The sequence below is a fragment of the Neomonachus schauinslandi genome, chromosome 12, assembly GCF_002201575.2.
Source record: "Neomonachus schauinslandi chromosome 12, ASM220157v2, whole genome shotgun sequence".
Taxonomy (NCBI): Eukaryota; Metazoa; Chordata; class Mammalia; order Carnivora; family Phocidae; genus Neomonachus; species Neomonachus schauinslandi.
In genome coordinates this window covers 32,360,251-32,381,439 of record NC_058414.1, presented here as the reverse complement: position 1 = coordinate 32,381,439, position 21,189 = coordinate 32,360,251, and the positions used below count along the sequence as shown (strand labels likewise).

At 36.0% G+C, this 21,189-nt stretch overlaps 1 protein-coding gene across 1 annotated transcript in view; it reads right to left on the bottom strand.

Moving 5' to 3' along the window:
- Positions 1-21,189, bottom strand: part of ZNF804B (zinc finger protein 804B) — a 486,583-nt gene that overhangs the window by 5,283 nt on the left and 460,111 nt on the right. The window contains exon 3 of the mRNA XM_021689660.1: positions 4,423-4,553. Within this exon, the coding sequence (XP_021545335.1) occupies positions 4,423-4,553 (131 nt within the window). The remainder of the gene's footprint in view (positions 1-4,422; positions 4,554-21,189) is intronic.

The window sequence follows — 21,189 nt, the reverse complement described above, 5'->3', positions numbered from 1 at the left end:
TATTATATTTATATATTATACATATATATATGCATCACATTTTACCAGACCATAGTTACAGACTGATTTCTTTGGGTTAATTTTTGCTAGTACTGCGGGGCCCTTTCAATTCAACTTCTTCAGTTCAGTTATAGTTTCTTCTGATTTCTCTGATTATTGCTTCTTCTCTGCTTAGTTTTTCATCTGGGAATTTATATGTTAAGTGTATTGGCTCTCCTCAATATATCTTTTAGATCTTATTTATCTCAGTACTTAGTGTCCTTAGTGTATTTCTTTCATTCAAAAAGAATTTCTTGCTTTTAATTTCTATTTTACCAATTCAATTTTTTACAATATCCAACCAGTCATTTACTATGCCCATATGGATTTTAATTTACAATACTTTCAGCTGCCATTCACTCTTTAATACTTTCAGATTGTTCCCCCTTCATAAACTAATGGCTGTAGCTTTAGAATTATAGCATTCCCTTGCGTCTTGTGGAAAATAAATTTTTGAACATTTCCAGTAACTGTTTCATAATGAAAACTTGCTTCTTACTCATCACATTAATCTTCTTTTTTTTGGATCATTTTTAAAATGCTTTTTAGAGAGGGTGTTTAGGCATATTTGATATGAGAATGGGAAGAAACACGCTAAGATAGGGCAGTTGTTATGATGAGCACCGGGGTTCCATGTCAGTGACGAATCACTAAATTCTACTCCTGAAACCAATACTACACTATATGTTAACTAACTAGAATTTAAATAAAAACTTCAAAAAAGAAAGGGAAGGCACACTCTTAAGATAGCTTATTAAATATTTCTTTCAAACATAAAGGGAAATAGAAAGCACAGAGATTAATTACAGTTATTGGCCTTTTAAAGTGCCTGCAGTCTGGGGATAGAAGAATGAGGACCAGAGACATCTGCAGCTCTGGATTTTGCCTCAGGGCCACAGAGACACTTTAGATTAAGTAGGAGCTATACTTCTGCTAAGTTACCTTTTCTAGGAATGTCAATTAATCTGCTACTATCTGCATTTAGCAGAAATTATTTCAAAAGCCTGGTGTATGAATATTATCATTCTGCATCTCATGATTCCATTATGACTCAGATATTTTACTATTTTTATATTATCTCTCTCTATTTTTCCCTTAATAATATTTTTGCTTATTATCCTGGTACTGTTTTGCGTGTTTTCTTGCTTTGATTTATGTTAGTCTTCATGTTCTTTTCTGTATTGCTGTTTTATTTTACCATTTATCTCTCTAATGTGTAAGCATCTTTCTTTTATATTCTTTTAAATATATATGTATTTTTAAATTTATGACAGAGAGAGACACAGTGAGAGAGGGAACACAAGCAAGGGGAGAAGGAGAGGGAGAAGCAGGCTTCCCGCTGAGCAGGGAGCCCAATGCGGGGCTCGATCCCAGGACCCTGGGATCATGACCTGGGCCGAAGGCAGACGCTTAACAACTGAGCCACCCAGGCGCCCCTTCTTTTAAATATTTTTAATCCTCTTTCCTCTTATTGTTTTCATATTATATTTTGCTCTTCTTGTCCTTACTTCTTGTTCTCACTTTATAATCCAATCCACATTTATGATTATATTTTTCAGAAGTTTTAGCATTTTACCCTCATTATTAATCTCTTCTACCACTAATGCTTATGCTTTAAACTCTTTATCTCATTGCTTTCTAAACTTTAATTTCCCTTATCTTAAATCTAGTTTATTTTTATTACTTTGGAAAAATCCTATTTTTCTATCTTTGTGGTTTTCAATTCTATTATTTTAATAGAAGTTTATGCCTTTTAACATAATTAAAGGTTTAATTTTTATAGTTATATCCTTATTTATGATTTTACTCCTTTTCCTAAGACTTTCTCTAGTTTCTTTCTGTATTTTTTACCTAATTGTTTTTATTTATAATAAAAAAGTGACTATACAGGTACCCCTTTGTTCTTATGAATAGATCGTCCATTCTAGTAGCTCTCCCAAAATTCTAATTCTTGGCAACTAAACACATGCACAATTTAATTATCTTCTGTGAAAAAGTATACTTTCCAAAGAGGAAACAAGACATATCAAAACAACATAATTTCTTTAAATGATATAATATCCTAATGACCCACATTATCCAGCTCTTACATAAGGAATTCCATATTCTCAGAGTCAATGGTCCTATAATTTTTGAAATTTGGAAAAATGTCCATATCAATATACACTCTACTTAAATTCATATGTAGTAGAAATTTACAAACAGAATGACTCTCCACCTCCATACAATAACTAGGCTTGCTGAGGAACCAGGTTGCGTTGAATTACTCAAGAGATGGCCAAAGTTGACTGCCCTTTATAAGACCCATTACAAGTTTTCTGCATCATTTTTTTCCATCAGTCCAATTCGAATATTCTTATTACTAGTAAATTCTCCTCTCTTCTCTAACGGACCACAGAAAAATTTTCTTGTTATCTGCATCATCCTACTTAGAAGTCTTTATAATGAGAATAATGGACAGAGAAATGTTGTTCAGGAGGGGGTGGTAATACAGATGATCTTTTTTCTTTTTCATTTTATTTCTTACTTTCATTTTTCAATTCAGCTGCCAAGATGGAAATATTAAATAATTCTATTAAGTGACTTCCCTTAGGCCATGAGGCTGCTTAAGCAAAAAGAACAATGGCTGGAGGGCAGATGGCAGATAGCAGAAAAGAATGCAGTAATTTTCCTGGTTCAGAGTTTTGTATGTGGAAAGCTAAACACCTATCATTTCCCTAACAATGTGGGAAAAAAAAAAAAAAGGAACCTGGAGAGTTTGTCTATTCTATAAAGTATGTGTTTTTTTTTTTTAGTTAATATGATTTTCAGCTCAACCCCCATCGAGTAGATCTTTTAATTTGTTTTAATTTGGAAGATACTTCATGAGGAGCTTTGTAAACTCAGCACTTGTAAACAAAAGCATCATAACCATCACCACCATTATTTCTCCCAAAGGAAAATATGGAATGGGTAAGTAGAAGTGCAGAAGTGTGACAACTTTCTACTAATAAAATAACCAAAATTATGTGTATTAAGTCTACTCAGATTTTTTGTCGTGTGTTTTTAAAGGACCTACCTAAAAGTTGTCTCTCTGTAGTGAGGTTTGCCTCTTTTTAAAAATCTTATAATACCATAATAAGTCACCCAAGAATTAACATATTCCTCAGATTTTTTTCCTTCGTGCTACCACAATTATCATTAGACTTTTTCTTTTGAGTCCTGTTTTGACAAGGACTATCTGGCATCTTACTGACAGTGTGTTTGAATAGCATAAGATCCTCAATGTGTTGGCAGGTACAAAGATCAATACCAATTGTGTCCTGTTTCTATGATTGTAGAGGACCTCAGAGCATGCATTTTTTCTATTAACCTCACCTCTGGACACATATTTTTTCAAACTTTATTTTTTCTTTATACCAAATTTCTCACCTAATTTTTGCATGATTATTTTTTATGTATTTTGATAAGTTAATTAAATTAGTCTAAGATAGTGGTACAAATACAAATACATGGACATATGTAAGGTGAATGCTGTGTTTTTACTCGTAAATTGATCCTTAAAATAAATATTTTCTTAGAATGAAATGTGAGCTCTAATATTTTACGACACTCAATAATGTGAGTCATTCATTCCCAAATTTCTTGCATCTTGTTTTTCATTTCAACAACAGGGGTTTCAATTGTGGCACAGAACTATAAATTTCACAATTCACCAGGTTGCTGTCAATTGCATTAATGAGCTACATTAGGTGTTTTACATTATGATTCATATGAACACAAATCACAACCTGCAAATTTAATTGAGTTCCAGGTAATAATCTCCTCACTTTGAAACATTTGGCAGTTCCAAGCTTATGTAAAACAGCTATTTTTCAGCTACAAGGACGTATTAGTATAACATGTGTTATAATTATCAATTTAAATGGCACGGTGTGGTAAATTTAACTGCATTAATGACATCTTCTCTTGTCATCTGGACAATGATAGCACTTTTTACTTCAGATTCAAGTGTGTACAGGGAAACGTACAGATTTATTTCCTCCCCAAAAAGATGCACTGTTCTTTATGGTTTTTTAAATTATTATAAAAGTTAAAATAATTACTAAAGAGCTAAATGCGTCCACTTGAATCAACTGGATAGAATAAGTGCCAGTATATTAGAATCATTCTTAGATCATTTCATTAAAGAGCACATAAAATTAACAATATTGGGAAAGAAAAAAGTCAGATACCAAAGGAACTAACTTATGAGCCTTTAACTACTAGAACCATTTGCTCTCAAATGTATTTTTCAATTAATTATAATTTGTTTACACTGTAACAGTGAGTCAAATAAATCTTTGACATTTCCCCAATGATTGAAGAGAGTTTTGAACCATCTGAGATACCTCTATTTCTTACCATTCAGACTGTTGTCTTAACTCGGCCAGCTGATGAAGTCGTTTAAGTGCTTTTTCTTGTTTCTTCTCATCTTTCCATGACTTGGAAGCTACGTTTCGAGCAAATTCCCGTTGCTTTAATTCCTTCAGTCTCTATGGACAGAGAAGAAAAACAGAAAGGGTACTATAAATAAGTAATATTTTTTTCCATCCATAAGGCTCCTTATTAAACTTTGTCCTGGGTGCAGAGGTAACTTTCTGGATGGACAGAGTAAAAAAGTGCTTTTTCCATCGATGTTATTCTCTTCTCCAAGATAAATGTAGTTGTCAACTGGCTTATTTATCAAAGCTTGTCACAATCACTACAGAAGTGTGCTGCCAAGCTGAACCCCAGTTCTTGTTGGGACCACCCTGGCTACATATCTGCAATCATTTATGTGCCTGTGAAAACATAAGTCAAAAAATGTGTGATATATGAATGGGTGAAGGGAGAGGAGGTTATAGGGTGCACTTTCCTCTCAACATTGCCCCCAGCCCTCTAACTTGTAAAACATACTTACTCTTCTTCATGCAAATTGATGCTATTAAATATACTTGGTGAAATGAGCTTGTTTCATTTAAGAGCATCTGTTATATTGTGAAAGATTTAGTTCAAAGCTCTAAATGTGATTCTTAATTCATTTTTTCCTGGTGGAGGTATTTATCCAATGCAGATTCCTATTTTCTATCCAGGATGATAAAAATGGGTCAGGGATTTAAACTCAGGATAGATGCTTGGCCTTGCTTGATTTAAATTAACCTACCACTTCTTTGAATTAATCTTTTCTCTAAAACAATTGGCTTACATGCAAATTGGATGTTGCTCATTACCTGTTTGGATTTCTACTTCAGAATTGGCCACTAAACACACCTAATGATATTGAACAAATTGAGAAACAGCCATAATCAAATGAGCATCTTGAAGCTTGGCACTTAATCCTGACTTGAGAAGATATTTGAAGATTAGTCTCTCTTAACCCGAACAAAATGATTTCAAACTGTCTGAAATCTATATCCATTTAATTTGTTTTCATTTTCCAAATCAGGTAGAGAAGATATTTCCCACGAATGGCAAAAACCACATAGCTCTCCAGTGAGATCATAATGCAGTAATGGACTATTGCCCACCCATAAGGCAAGAGCCCCAAACTTTAATGATTATCAGCTTTTTCCTGAAAGGGGACATGCTTATGGGAGATGGCGGCCAGATAACCACATCTGGGCTAAGTATCTGAAAAGGGAGGCAAGACCAACTTTTCAAAGAGAGGATATTCTAAGCACAGAGAACAAGGGGCGCCTGGGTGGCTTAGTCAGTTGAGCGTCCGACTCTTGGTTTCAGCTCAGGTCATGATCTCAGGGTCGTGAGATCGAGCCCTACGGGCTCTGCTTGAGTCTGCTTGAGTTTCTCTTTCCCTCTGCCCCTCCCCCCAGCCCTCTCACTCTCTCTCTCTCTCAAATAAGTAAATAAATCTTTAAAAAAGAAAAAAGAGTTTCACAGAACTAGAAATGGCCAAAAGGGGAACAGTGGAGTCAATCTGGATTCAATTTTTTTTTATTATGTTATGTTAATCACCATACATTACATCATTAGTTTTAGATGTAGTGTTCCATGATTCATTGTTTGTGTATAACACCCAGTGCTCCATGCAGAACGTGCCCTCTTTAATACCCATCACCAGGCTAGCCCATCCCCCCACTCCCCTCCCCTCTAGAACCTTCAGTTTGTTTCTCAGAGTCCATAGTCTCTCGTGGTTCGTCTCCCCTCCGATTTCCCCCCCTTCATTCTTCCTCTCCTGCTATCTTCTTCTTCTTTTTTTTTTTTTAAACATATAATGTATTATTTGTTTCAGAGGTACAGGTCTGTGATTCATCAGTCTTACACAATTCACAGCGCTCACCATAGCACATACACTCCCCAATGTCTATCACCCAGCCACCCCATCCCTCCCACCCCTCACCACTCCAGCAGCCCTCAGTTTGTTTCCTGAGATTAAGAATTCCTCATATCAGTGAGGTCATATGATGCTTTGCAACGACATGGATGAAACTGGAGGGTATTATGCTGAGCGAAATAAGTCAATCAGAGAAAGACATGGATTCAATTTTTGACAAAAGCTTTAGAGGTTTTAAATAGCAGAAAATTTCGGGCGCCTGGGTGGCTCAGTTGGTTAAGCGACTGCCTTCGGCTCAGGTCATGATCCTGGAGTCCCGGGATCGAGTCCCACGTCAGGCTCCCTGCTCAGCGGGGGGTCTGCTTATCCCTCTGACCCTCTTCCCTCTCATGCTCTCTGTCTCCCATTCTCTCTCTCAGATAAATAAATAAAATCTTTAAAAAAAAAAAATAAAAAATAAAAAAAAATAAATAGCAGAAAATTTCAAGAAATAAAATTACGGCCCATGTGTAAAAAAACAAAGCAAAACAAAACAAAACACAAAACAATCAACAGTTCTCTAGAGCTGATAAACAGCAGAGTGTCTAGGCCTTAAGAGACAGCCATGGTCAGAAGGGAAAGGTTTTTAAAATCTCCAATCCTACTTACCCTCCTACTCACACTTCCTTAGCCTCCCTATACATAATAATCTAGTTTTTGAAGTAAAAGCTTGCCTTATGAGCAAAGATCTTTTGGAAATTGTTCTACACAGTTTAAGAGCCCACATAAACACTCTATATTATATTTATTTAATATTTGATATTACTTGTATGTAAAACCTGAATAGCCTAGGAGAGGAAATGTATTCATTTGCTCACAACAACTGACACTTGACTGGAATCTCCTTTGAAACTTCCAGGTATGCCTCTGTTTCTTTCATGAGCATCCCAGATTCCCAAACTGCACTGCTAGCTCTGAGTTACAGAAATGATTGAGAATTCTGTCTTATTTACCAACAACACATACTGTTAACTACTACTATATAATAGGGACATCTAATTGTCAAACCAATAATTTTCCCTTCAAGGAAGACAGACAAGTGAATAAATATTTTTATAAGATGGTATTGAGTTTCTCAATAGGGGTGGACATAGATGTGTTTGAAGCATAGAGGAAAAGTTAAGACTGACTGGGGAGGTAGAGATTTGTTGTGTTAAGGAAGTCAGCAAAGTTAAACTGTGTTTAAGGAACACAGAAAATTGGAAGAGATTTTGTTTAAAGACATCTAGCCACAGATTTGGCTTAGCAAATGCTGAATGCTCAAGGCTGCACAGAGTAAAACCCCAGAGATCTAAAGAGGGATCCCCTCAAATTTTCAGCAGGCTGAATTGCGTGAAAAAAACTACTCAAAGCCAAGGAAAGGGCCACCTGAAAGAATTAATGGCAGCAGCGCCTAGCAGTCATATAGGGTCAGGAATAGCGCCTGTTCTCACCAACGAAACTGGAAAAACTCATGGGACATTGAGTTTAGAATTCAGGGAAATCTTGGGGCATCTGGGTGGCTCAGTCAGTTAAATATCTGACTCTTGATCTCAGATCAAGTCTTGATCTCAGGGTTGTGAGTACAAGCCCTGTGTTGGGCTCCATACTGGGCATAAACCTACTTAAAAAAAAAAAAAGGAATTCAGGAAAACCTTGCTTCAGTAGAGAATAATTTGCTGTGGATTGAGGACTAATTTTGATTTACCTAGCAAATCATAAAAGCAAGAGATCCAAGTATAAACCTGACTGCAAGTAACTTAATTGCATTTCAGAACCAAATTTAAAGAAATTTATATGAATACAAAAATATTCAGCAAAACCAAGGAAAATTTAATAACATCTAACAACCAATCAAAGATTATCGGACATGCAAAGATTATCAAGAAAGCACAGCCTAAAATGAGGAAAATAGTCAATTGACATCAATACAGAACTGATCAGATGCTAGAATTGGCAGAAAAGGACATTAGGACAGTTATAACTATATCCTATGAGCTCAAAAAGTAGATAAAAGGTGGTGATCAGCTGGACAATGGTGCAATTGGAGTCTCTGAAAAAGGGAGAGGGAGTATTTGCAAATATAATGGGTGAAAATTTTCCAGATTTCCTGAAAACCAAAAACCCATAGATACCCCCCAAAATCTCAAGCATGAGAAAACTATACCAAGACTTATTATCAAATTTTTAAAAAAAATCAGTAAAAAGTGGAATTTTTTAAAAAACATCTAAAGAGAAATGACACATTGCTATACAGAATCAATGAGTAGGATGGCAAAAGAATTCTTATTGGAAACAATACAAGTGAGAAAACGTGAGGCAACATATTTAAATTTCTTGACAAAAATTAAAACCTTCTCAAAATAAAATTTTATACTTAGTGAAAATATCTTTTTTTTAAGATTTTATTTATTTTATTTTAGAGAGAGAGAGAGAGAGCACATGAGCACGGGGAGGGACAGAGAGAGAGGGAGAGAATCTCAAGCAGACTCTGTGTTGAGCATGTATACTGGCATGGGGATCAATCTCATGACCCTGAGATTGTCACCTGAGCTGAAACCAAGAGTCTGACACTTAACCAACTGAGTCACCCACGTGCCCCCAAAATATCTTTTTTTTAAAGAAGATGAAATAAAAATATTTTATTTTATTTTTTTAAAGATTTTATTTATTTATTTGACAGAGAGAGACATAGTGAGAGAGGGAACACAAGCAGGGGGAGTGGGAGAGAGAGAAGCAGGCTTCCCGTTGAGCAGCGAGCCTGATGCGGGGTTGGGTCCCAGGACCCTGGGATCATGACCTGAGCCGAAGGCAGACGCTTAATGACTGAGCCACCCAGGCACCCCAAAATAAAAATATTTTAAGACAAGAAAAACTGGAAAAATTCAGGAGCACACCCACAGAATATGTTAAAGAATATCACTGGGCAAAAGGAAAATAAGACCAGATAGAAATGTGTGTCTGCACAAAAGAATAAACACTGGAAATTGTAACTACAGGATAAATAAGACCTATTTCTTAGTATTTGAATGTATTTAGAACATTTAAGCAAAAAAAAAATAGCTATGTTTTAGCTATAAATAGGGGATTTATAACAAATTTATAATTAAAATGTTTGACAACAATAGCACAAAACCCAGAGAGGAGAAAAAACAAATATGTTGAAAGGTCTTACTCAATACATGAAATAGTAGAGTAACAATTGAAGGCAGACCGTGATCAGTAAAGAAGTGCACAGTATGCTCTATGGCAACCATTAGCATAATAAAACAAAGTGTTTTAGCCAATAGGGTAACAAAGAAGATAAAAGGAAATCACTACATTTACTCAATCCAAAAGAAGGCAGAAAAAAAGTAAAAAGGAAGGTAAAATAGATGGGATAGTTACAAAACAAATAGCAAGGTAACAACTAAAATCTAAACATATCACTAATCAAATTAAATGTAAATGGTCTAAACACTGGAATTAAAAGTTCGTATCAGTTTCGATTTAAAAGTAAGCTCCAACTGTATGTTAACTACAAAAACAAACTTTAAAATACAGATACAATTGGTTAAAAGAATATAAAAAGATATATCATGTCAACAGCAGGGAAAAGAAAGCTAGAGGGGCTCAATCACTATCAAGCAGAGTAGATTTTAGAACAGATTTATAACCGGGAATAAAAAAAGGGTTATTTCATAATGATATGGAGTAAATAAATCAGAATGACAAAATAAGCCTAAATGTTTCTATGCCTAATAACAAAGCTTCAAAATACACAAAACAAAAATGGATAAAACTACAAAGAGAAAAAGTTAAATCCACAATTATATTAGGAGTTTTCAATGACCTTCCATCAAACAACAGAATGTTAATTGCAAATACCATATTTTTGGAACTGGTTACACCAATGTGATCATGCCTATTATAAAATACTTTTCCAACAGTTGACTTGTCTAATGAAAAGAGAACTGGACAGATAGGGAAGACTTCCAAGAATCTGGGGGTCAAATTTTGCCAACCTCATATTTTAGCTTGGGTTTTCCCAAGTTTCTACTTTTCTTCTCCCATTCTAATAAAAATCCACTTATTTAAAAAAAAAACGGCATGTCCTATAATTGTCAGTAATCTTAGTCTAAACAGAAAACAAAGCAGTTGAAAATAAAGAAAAGTTCTTTGACAGTATAGAGTTGATCTGTTCTTATTGAGAACAGCACAAGACAAATATATTTCAGAAAAACAAACGTTGTTATCTCACACATTTACAAAGAACTGCAGAAAGCTCAGTAATCATTGCTTATCAGCAGGGACTCAGGGTGAATAGGTTAGAGCAGGTGAAGTTGAACCTTCCTGGGATGGGGAGTAAGAAAGACAGAGAGTAGCACCTAACAATAGGGGGGCAATAAAACAAAGTGTCTGGTGTCCAGAGGTGTTGGATGATAGATAATACAGTGTAGGGGTTAAGAGAAGGATTCTGAAATCAGTCAGACATGACTTTGTATATTGTTTCTGTCACTCACTAGCTTTGAGTCTCTAAGAAGTTTACTAATCTTCCCAAACTTCAGTTTACACATTTGTAACTTGACAAATGATCACTATTTGCCATGTAGAGTTCTTGGAATTATTATTTGAGTTGATAAAGGTAAAAGTTAGTATCAGTTTGGATACTAGCACAGCACCTGATATATAGCAAATTCTCAATGGGTATGAACTATGATCACTTTTAGAGGTAAGGAATGGTCAGATTTTATAGATCTTTGGGAAGCAGCAAAAATAAAAAGCCCTTGATTTACCTGGCAATGGGGAGCTATTAAGAAAGAACACTTGATTGATATTCTTACTGAAAACAGAGTGTTTGAGTAGTTTTCATCTGGATTTTACAAAACTGGTAGGTGTAGTCTTTTCTTTCTTTTTTTTTTTTAAACCACAACAAACATTTATTATCTCTCAAGGTTTCTATAGGTCAGGAGCAGCTTAGCTGAGCAGTTGCTGGCTCGGGATTTCTCATGAAGGTTTGGTCTAGATGTCAGGTGGAGCCGCAGTCTTCTGGAAGCTCAACTGAGACTGGAGGGATCCCCTTTCAAGGTGGCTTGCTCACTCCTTTTCACAAGGCTATATGAGTATCCTCACAACATGGTGACTGGCTTACCCCAGAATGAATAATTCAAGGAGAATGCCAAGCAGAAGCTACGTCCTTGGAAGTCACATAGCATCATTTCCACCATATTCTTTTTTTTTCTTCTTCTTTTTTTTATTATTATGTTATGTTAATCACCATACATTACATCATTAGTTTTTGATGTAGTGTTCCATGATTCATTGTTTGTGTATAACACCCAGTGCTCCATGCAGAACGTGCCCTCCTTAATACCCATCACCAGGTTAACCCATCCCCCACCCCCCTCCCCTCTAGAACCCTCAGTTTGTTTTTCAGAGTCCATAGTCTCTCATGGTTCGTCTCCCCCTCCGATTTCCCCACCTTCATTCTTCCTCTCCTGCTATCTTCTTCCTTTTTTTTTTTTTTTAACATATAATATATTATTTGTTTCAGAGGTACAGGTCTGTGATTCTACAGTCTTACACAATTCACAGCGCTCACCATAAGACAGGAAAAGGAAATGTGCTGGGTATGTTCCTCACTCTTGTCTTGAACAATTTATAATGTTTCATTGAAACATGTACTTTCTGTAAGTCCATGATCTTCACTACTGAAGAAAATTATAAATTTTGGATTCAAGTATGATTTGTTGGCAGACTTTTCTTTGATAAATCTTATTCGAAGTTTGCTCTTGGGTATTACTATTATCTAAAATGGATCTCAATCAGGAAAGAGGGTAAAAGTATTTCCTAGAGGGAAATGGGGACTAGTTCATGTCCTTGTATTTTGCAAAGGAATTTAAAAGAGAACGTACAGAACAGATGGTCTTCCTGGTCCTGAAGAGAGGCCATGGTCCTTGCCCAGATCAAAAGCAATTTAATAAAGGACAGATGCAGGGGTCAGGTTAAAGGAAGTAAAACAGTCCTCACATATCTTCTCCAGTTTCACAATGCATTTCATTCGCTCTCAACAAAAAGTCACAGAAGGCTTATGGAGATATAGTTGCTTAAACACATTTATGAGATATTTGGAATTTAATTTTTCTCTCAGCTTCATTTTAAAGCACAAACTAAGCAATCTTTATTTCGCTACCTGCCAACATGAATGTTTGGCACATGCCTTGCAAGTGGAATTCAGCCGTGAATAGATAAATGAAGAGGCAAATTGATCAGGTCAGTGAATCTCTGTGTGCTTGGAATGGTAATATCCCCAATATTATTGCGTACTGGTCAGAACATGCATGTGAGCCTCTGCCCACGCTGGTAACCACTCTCCATTCACCTTCACTGGAGCAGAACGGCACATGTGAAACAGATTTACTCATGTGTATCTACCTTTTTTTCCTCTCTTAAATGGAATAATTCTTTCTATCCCTGCATTTTCATCTATAGATCCCAGGGTACTTTGCTGGCATTCATGTTTTTCTTCACAGAGGAGCAAAACCTCAATGCAAAAGGTCAAAATTATTAACCTCGGTTTAGAGACAAAGAAACAAACATAGAAGGTTAAATGGCATGATCCACACCAAAGCAGACACCAAGCCAAGAACTGTGACTTAAAAACAGAATGTCTGATCTTCATAAAAGTAAGGAAAAGTCAGAAGAGCTTATGTAAAATTCTAGACATTTATAATAGTTTCATTTTGTGAAATTAAAAGTCTACCTTGTTCTTAGATATTGTTCATTGTTTAGAAATGTTTTTACCGAAATGATTTGGGAGACATTTATAGATAATTAACAATAACCTAAAACAGGAGAGGGCATAATTTGAACAACAATATGATCAAGACAAAAGAATTAAATTATATAAAATGTCTTTATTATTTCTCAGAAGAATTCTACATGTTGAAATGGGACTTTCCTTATTTTCTGCTTTTTTGCGCGTCGTCTTTTATGTGATCTCGTCGCTATACAAACACAGATAGTGAAATGAACTAAAATATTTTAAGGTCTCCCATCTTCTTGGAAGATACAGTCTGGGCTACTCACCAGGATGAGCTCCCTGCTGTGTTCCGGGATGAATGCTTCTGAGCATATTCCCTTGGTTGAATTTACTCCTCTGAGGACCAACAGAGCCACAAGCAAGCCAGAAATAGGTGAGAAGAAATGAACCTGGAGCTGATACTCTGCCTCCATCCATTCCTTCACAAATGCTGTTAAATACTTCACAGCAGTATCTGGAAGATTCTTCATATCCCTGCTGAAGTAGGAATTGCTGGCCTCTAAATCTAATTGCTTATGGTCACCCCACTGTGCTGTGACAATCAGGACCTAGAAATTCCTTGTTGGGCTCATTTCCGGACTCTTTCACTGACCAGGCCCAATATTCAGGAGAGATATGGCCAGGTCTGAAGACACCACTGTTATGTGCGAGTTTGGGGATGTTTGTAGATTCTAAAATAACCTAAAAATGTGGTTAATATAAAAGACATTTCTTTATAACCCCAAATAGCCTGAGGTACCTCTGTGGCTTAGGAGGGGACTATACTCAGGTGGGTAAGGTAGATGCCCCTGACAAGCCACCGTGCCAACCCCTTCCAAGGCCCAGGATCCCCTGAGAAGTCCTCAAACAGCAAATAGACAGCTCTGGTATTCCCATTTCTTCTAAGTTCCGTTCATCCTCTAGCTATTGGAGTCAGGATTCGAGTCAGCTGTGACACAAGGCACAAACATTTATTGGATTTTTAACAGTAGGGTTTATTTATTTTCTGTGCCATGGCATAAAGTTTTTAGTACTTTTGTGAGCCACATTATATTAGGCAAGAATATAGCCAATAAGATAGCAAGGTCAATATCTCTAGTGGTTGTTGTGAAATGATTAGCAGCATTACAAAGGAAGTGCTTTGGTGATGAGTGAATGCAAATTGCTTTTCAAACTGGTTTAGTAGTAAAATTCAAGGAGCTTTTAATCCTCACCCTTCTCCATGTTCACAGCATGATAAGAACACACCCACCATATTAGAATAGTATTAACTCCCATTAAGTGTCTGCAGAAAGTATGTCTAGGTTTGGAGAAATCCAGCATTTCTGGAATGAACAAATAGAAATTCATTAATTAAAGGTTATGACTTGTGTCAACATCTGATTAGATTAATCATTAGTTAATAAGACCTCAAAAAAATAATTTTGCATTCCATCACAGTCTAGACCATGGTGAATAAATTCAATGTAAGAAACACAAGAATGTAGATTAAGAAAATCCAGACACTTTTTCCTCATGTAACTGGGTCTCAAAACTGCAACTATTTCTGTGGAGAAAAAGTAGAGAGTGTCAGAATGTTTCAGACATTTTTTAGTCTAGTATGTAAATTATTTATAATTTATCTTTATAATTTATCTTTATAATACTTTATAATACTTTATAAAGTATTATTCATGCTATAAAAATGTTCAAATAAAGTTTACAAATTTCTGCCTTTTAGAAACACCTCCAAGTGTCAAAATGTAGAGCTAGAATGGGTCTCAAAGGATTAATGTGTTAAGGTATCAAATGGGTTAAGGATATTTTTGTGAGGTTCATTTCTATCTTTGGCATCATGCGGACCAGAACATGGCCTTAAGGGACTATTTTCTATGTTTATTTTAATTTATTTTTTTAAAGATTTTATTTATTTATTTGACAGGCAGAGTGGCAGGCAGAGGGAGAAGGACAAGCAGACTCCCCGCCGAGCAGGGAGCCTGATGCAGGACTCGATCTCAGGACCTTGAGATCATGACCTGAGCTGAAGGCAGATGCTTACCGACTGAGCCACCCAGGTGACCCTATCTGTTTATTTTTAAAGATCAAAAGAATCAATCACATTCTTTCAGGGAAAGTTTTAGGAAATAAATGATTTGCACTGAGCCCTAAGAGTCTAAAAAGGAAATGTTACGAGAATCCCATGGCAAAGCTCTGTCCTCCCGCAGACTATGCGGTTGCTGTCACGATGCCGTCTTTATTTAGCAGGCTGTTATCTGCTCTGCAGCATTATTTCCCAGCTAGATGACTCCTTCATGGCCACCTGCTCCCCATTCAGTTCCTAAGGAAAACTTGACCCAATGCCGTTTGACCCCACATTCCCACGGCTTCTTCAAGAGCAACTCCTTATATTGTGGCACCTTGGACAGCCTCGTATTATATTGATTTTCAAAAGCTCTTTCCATTTCTACTTCATCCTCCCGCTCTTTCATACCCGAGTTTAGGGTTAGTGACACCTGCTGAGAATATTGCAGGCAGAATTATTTAATTCTGAACATACCTGCAAACGAAGACTGTCTTAGTACAGGGAAAGTGTTCTCGAGATTTCTTCAATTTCCTAACCAAATGCTATTTTGAAATAGAACTGTCTTTAAGAAGAAACTCTTAAAACAGAGACAGGAACAGAAATGAGACATTAATGAAATTAGACTCTGGTGTAAAACTGAATTTTGGATCATGTTATTCTTACACAATAAATAGAGATGATATTTTAAAGCTAAAGATACCAGCGTTCATTTGGGCTGTGTGTATCAGACTCGTCTGCAGTGGCTTACTCTGATCAGGTTAATTTTGCGCTAATCCAAGAATCTATACTCAAGCATATAGCACAGTCCTTGCACCTTCTCTAGAAAGGCCATAGCTCATTCTCCTTTCAGCTTTGAGTTTCCTCCAACTAAGACATGTGGCTTTATCATCCTGGCTGCAGTATACCTGAGAAATTTCAGACATCAAAACTGCATTCCAAGTAGGGAGAAAGAAGAACTAAGGGCAAAAGCTGACTCTGTACTTTCCTTAAGTCCTATAAACAACAGCTTTTTGGAAACTGCACCAAGTAGACTTCATTTGCATATCATTTGCTAGAAGGACGTCACATGCTATTAGCATTTAAGTCAGGAGTATGGGGAATCCAGGTTTTCAGCTAGGATTACAGCCAACCCTCAAATCAATCCAAGCTCTGTTACTAAGGAGAGAGGGTGGAAGGGACACTGACTAGGTAAACACAGCGCCCCTTCTACTAAATTTGCTAAATGTTGACAAAAGGGATGCTGCAGTTAGTGTTCAACTAAGGGCACTGCTTCTTTCAGATATAAAATTCCTCCCTATAAGCTCTAAGCCACTGGGCTGCAAAACAGGATATGGAGAAGTTTCCAGACCATTTTCTTCTCCATCCTCGTAAAAGCCTAAATTTAAAGGTATCAATTCTCCTAAAAGATTCGAAATTGATTTACTACTTGGGTATTGAGTTAGAAGCAGAGGTAAGCAAGCTAAAGCCCCTAGGTCAAACCTGGCTCTCTGCTTGTTTCTGTAAATAAAGTGATATTGAAACATAGCCATGCCCCTTTGTTTACATCTCCTCTCTGGCTAGTGTCAAGCTAAAATGGCAGAGTTAAATTTTTGCAAGAGACCATACGACTTGCAAAGTCAAAACTTTACTTATTGTCTGACCCTTTCCAGAAAGTTTGCCAACCCCAGCGAGAGAAACAATCCTGTTCCTGTTAGTTCAAGATGAAGGAGGTGGTTAATTCCATATTTACACACCTGCAAACGAAGGGGTGCCCTCGTGGGATGCCCTCACAGAGAGAAATAATGAGATCCAGGGGAAACAAGAAAGCACGTAGTAGTGGGAGAAAGACAAATGGTATTTGGAGGAAAATACCAGTTTTATTTAACGGGCAATAATAAATATAGAACACTGAATGCGAAACTACCACTGCTTCCGGGATAACTTCTAGCGTTCCTGTGAAGATGTCGATTTAGCTTTACCATTCCCAGTTTCCTATGGGAAGTCTCACTGAATCAAGCCTGACTTTGTTAACAAACCAAGCCCCGAATATTCTCCTTGAATAGGATCCCACAGAGCTATTAAATGCACAGCTAATTTTCTGAACTCAACAGATTGAATCATTTTTTATTTCAAGTGTTTCCCTGATAATGCCTCAGAAAATATTAGGCAGATATGAGATTCGTGGTCTTTTCTATACTTTGCCTATCTTTGAGTGGAGGTACTGCTGAGGAGAGAAATGAGGAAAATGTAGATAGTCCAGTCAAGAGTGTCTGGATGTTCCAAGAATAAAGAGCATCATATTTGAATAACGCTAAAAAGACTCCCTGGTTCTGGGGCAGGGGGATTCTGTAAGTGAAACTGGTAAGTTGTCTTTTAAAATATTTTTACCCTGTTTTTCTTTTTTTTCAAAAGTGTAACTCCATTTATTAAGTGCACTGTGGGAAACTCATGATAAATGCTGCATTGCTAATCGCAGAAGGCTTGGGAAACTAAGGTTCTAGCTGAATATGTACTTGAGAAAAAATAGGTTTTAGTCAAGACTGCAAGTGTCTCCTTTAATTTGACTCTTGATTTCTTTATCTCCTTAAATAAACTAAGTGTTTATTTATTTTTGGAGTAAAACTTATTTTCAAATTCTTCATTTCCTAGACTATAAAAATAAGTATTTCTTTGTCCACTTTAGTTATTTTCTCAATAATTAGTGCCTCTTTGATAAGCAAATAATCTGATTAGAAATGCATTATTTTTAAAGATTTTATTTATTTATTTGAGAGAGAGAGCATACACAAGGGTGTGGGGAGGCAGAGGTCTGGGGAGGGGAGGGCAGAGGGGAGGAAGAAACAGACACCCTGCTGACTTGGGGGCTCAGTCCTCATGAGTCTAAGGCAGACGCTTAACAGACTGAGCCACCCAGGTGCCCCAGAAATATATTATTTTTAAAATCAAAATTATTTGAACAAAACTTTATCAACATCCATAGTTGCTACTACTGAAAAATAGCATTTCATATATTCTTTCTATTAGTGATTGTAAACGTTTCTTGGAAAAATACACCAAATGAATATATTATTAACACTAAGATCAAAATTATACTTTAATTTGAAGTGACAAGACACTTCATAAATTAAACTTCCAAAACACTGAAAGAGTTTCATTGTTTCAAAATTAGCCACTTTCAGATATTTTAGTAAAGTATGGCACTTAAATAGAACATAAGCAGAAGTGTGCATTTAGGAAAATTTATAATAGTTGTGTAAAATTTGGCCAGTGTTTAGCTGACTTAAAAATTTGACGAATGCTATTCACGATTTTAACAACATTGTTACAACAGAGGGAATTTTTAGTTGTGTTTATGCTTTTTCTAGCATTGTATGCATTACTCATTGTGTATTTTATATCTTCAAATATATTTATTACATAAAACTTTGAGGTTGAAATGCAGGTGCACTAAGAAAGGCTGCATAGATTTACTTTGACTTTTAAAAAGAAAATAATCTCATTCATAAAGAAACGTAATAGAAGTATCAAAGAGACCACAGTTTTTCAATTATCAAACTAATGAAGTCATAATTATAATACCCAGTAGCATTAGCTATGTGAGAAAACAGGCACATCCATTCATTCTTGGTATGAGTTACAGACTGCTGCAATCCCTTTGGAGGGTAATTTGGCAATAGCAATTGCATTTCTATATGTACCATCTCCCTGACTCAGCAATTCTACCTAGAAATGCATCCCTCAGATATAATTACACATCTGAACAAAGGCTGTTCCTTGTAATATTGATGGAAGTACATTTAGAAAAAAAGAAAAAAAAAAAACCTGTGTAATTCCTGAGTCCTTGTTCTTAACCACTACTCAAATTGCCTGTGATAGCTTCCTTTTGGGAATGATACACAGTTTTAACCATGTCTGTATGCTAGATTATTTTCTATTCCTTTTTATGGTAAGTCTCTTCCTTATACTTGGCCCTGAAATTAGTCAAATTAAAGTTTTTTTTTCAAATAATAGTTTTAAAATAAGTTAAAAAAAAAAGAGTGAGAAGAAGATTACCGAATTACTTTTTTTGTTGCCTTAAGAAATATCTGAGTACAGAAAAGAATTCATCAAACTCAGGGCCTAAAGAATCAGTGGCCTTGAATTTTACTTTCTTAAGACCAGAGTCAAATAATATCACAGCCTTTATTCTCCAGAAGCTTTTAACTTTTCTAGAAAATAAAATAAAATAAAGCATCAGTTGAGATGAGGATGTTTTAAGGAATTAAAAATTAAATTTTTCAACAGTGAGTCAAAGTAAACTGGAAATAAGAGTTGGGCAGAGTAAGAGCAGAGTGAGATACAGGTGAGGTCAAGGGTAGAATTTTTGGCCTTGGTGAAAGCATCAGGGATCTTATTTTCTTCCTTTGAAGTGTCCAACTGGCTGTTACATTCAAATCTCCTCCAAAAAATATCACAAAGATACAATTTTAATGGAATAAGATATTTAATGTCATTATGCAATTAACTGAAATCTGTAATTGAAGTGAAAACCATCCACTTTGACATTTGAATTAGTTGTTGATTGGGGACAAATTATGCCTGGAAATGGACTCTGGCAAATTCGGCTATCAACAGCTATTTAAGGATGCTGATTTATCCCTTATTCATTTAGCTTAGTTTTAATTGAATTCCCTAAACCTTATTAACCATGGTAATTCAAAATTTGGACAAAAATATTATTAAATTTATGAGAAGTGGTAATTCAGAAGGCCTAAATTTTCCTAAATAAAGCCATCTAACTATTAGTTGTTCTACAAAATACTAGAATAAACATAGAGATCATAAAAAAGCACACATTGTTATTCAGTATAAATAAATAGGTATGAAACCATGGATGCATAAATTTCACACGAACCTTCAAATAAATACAAGTGGGTTGAAAAATAACTCCTTCAAAAATTAATACCAGAAATAAGAAAAAAGTATGAATATATAAAATACTCTGCTGAAGACTGAAGCCTTATCAGCAAAGCCTTTATTTCCTTTGAGTTTAGATAATATTTATGTTTATCATACTTATTATCATGATGAAAAATTGAAAACAATCCAGAAGTGCAAGTATAGAAAATTGGTCTAATATTTTATGATACCAACATTTGATAAAACACATGCCACCAAAAAAAAATCTACGTTGAGGGACAACACTTAATTACCCTGAAAAGAGATTGTGACAGATACACCATTTACTCAAATATTACATGCTGCTCCCTTCCTTCTTCACTAACATTACTTTTTTTTTTTTTTTGAGGTATCATGTAGAATTTTTTTTTTTTTTATTTGAGAGAGACAGAGAGCAGAGCTAAAGAGAGAGAGCATGAGCTGGGAGGAGGGGCAGAGGGAGAGGGAGAAGCAGACTCCCCACTGAGCAGAGAGCCTAATGCTGGGGCGAACTGAGGGTGGCGCTCAATCTCAGGACCCTGGGATCACGACCTGAGCCGAAGGCAGACATTCAACAAACTGAGCCACCCAGGCGCCCCTGCAATTTCTCGACCTCAGATATACATGTGACTCTGTTATAGCCATGGTCATAAATAAACTCCTATGATTTGGCCATAAGAAACTCCTAAGAGACTCAGTTCTCATGTTCAAATCAGGTTGCCTAGTGGCCACTATGTTCCTCCTTTCAATGTTTTAATATATTTAATAATGCAATAAAATGAAGCAGGGCTGACATCAAAGTACTAGGTACAAGGCTCAGTTAAAAGTACAAGTGCTTTAAAAAAAAGCGCAAGTGCTTTATGCATATTAATTCCTTTTATCGTCACAACAAATCTGTGCTGTAAATGTTGTTATTATCATTCCCGTTTTACAGATGAGGTGAAGACAGCTAGAGGCAGAACACTGGCAGCCAGGCCAGTTTAGAGTGCGGCTTGAACCAGCCAAACTATGGCCTATAATGCAAATCTATCTGGCAAACTAATGGAGGGAAATTCTTTCTAGGTGAAAATATGTTCTGCTTTTTTGAATTTCTAATTCTGC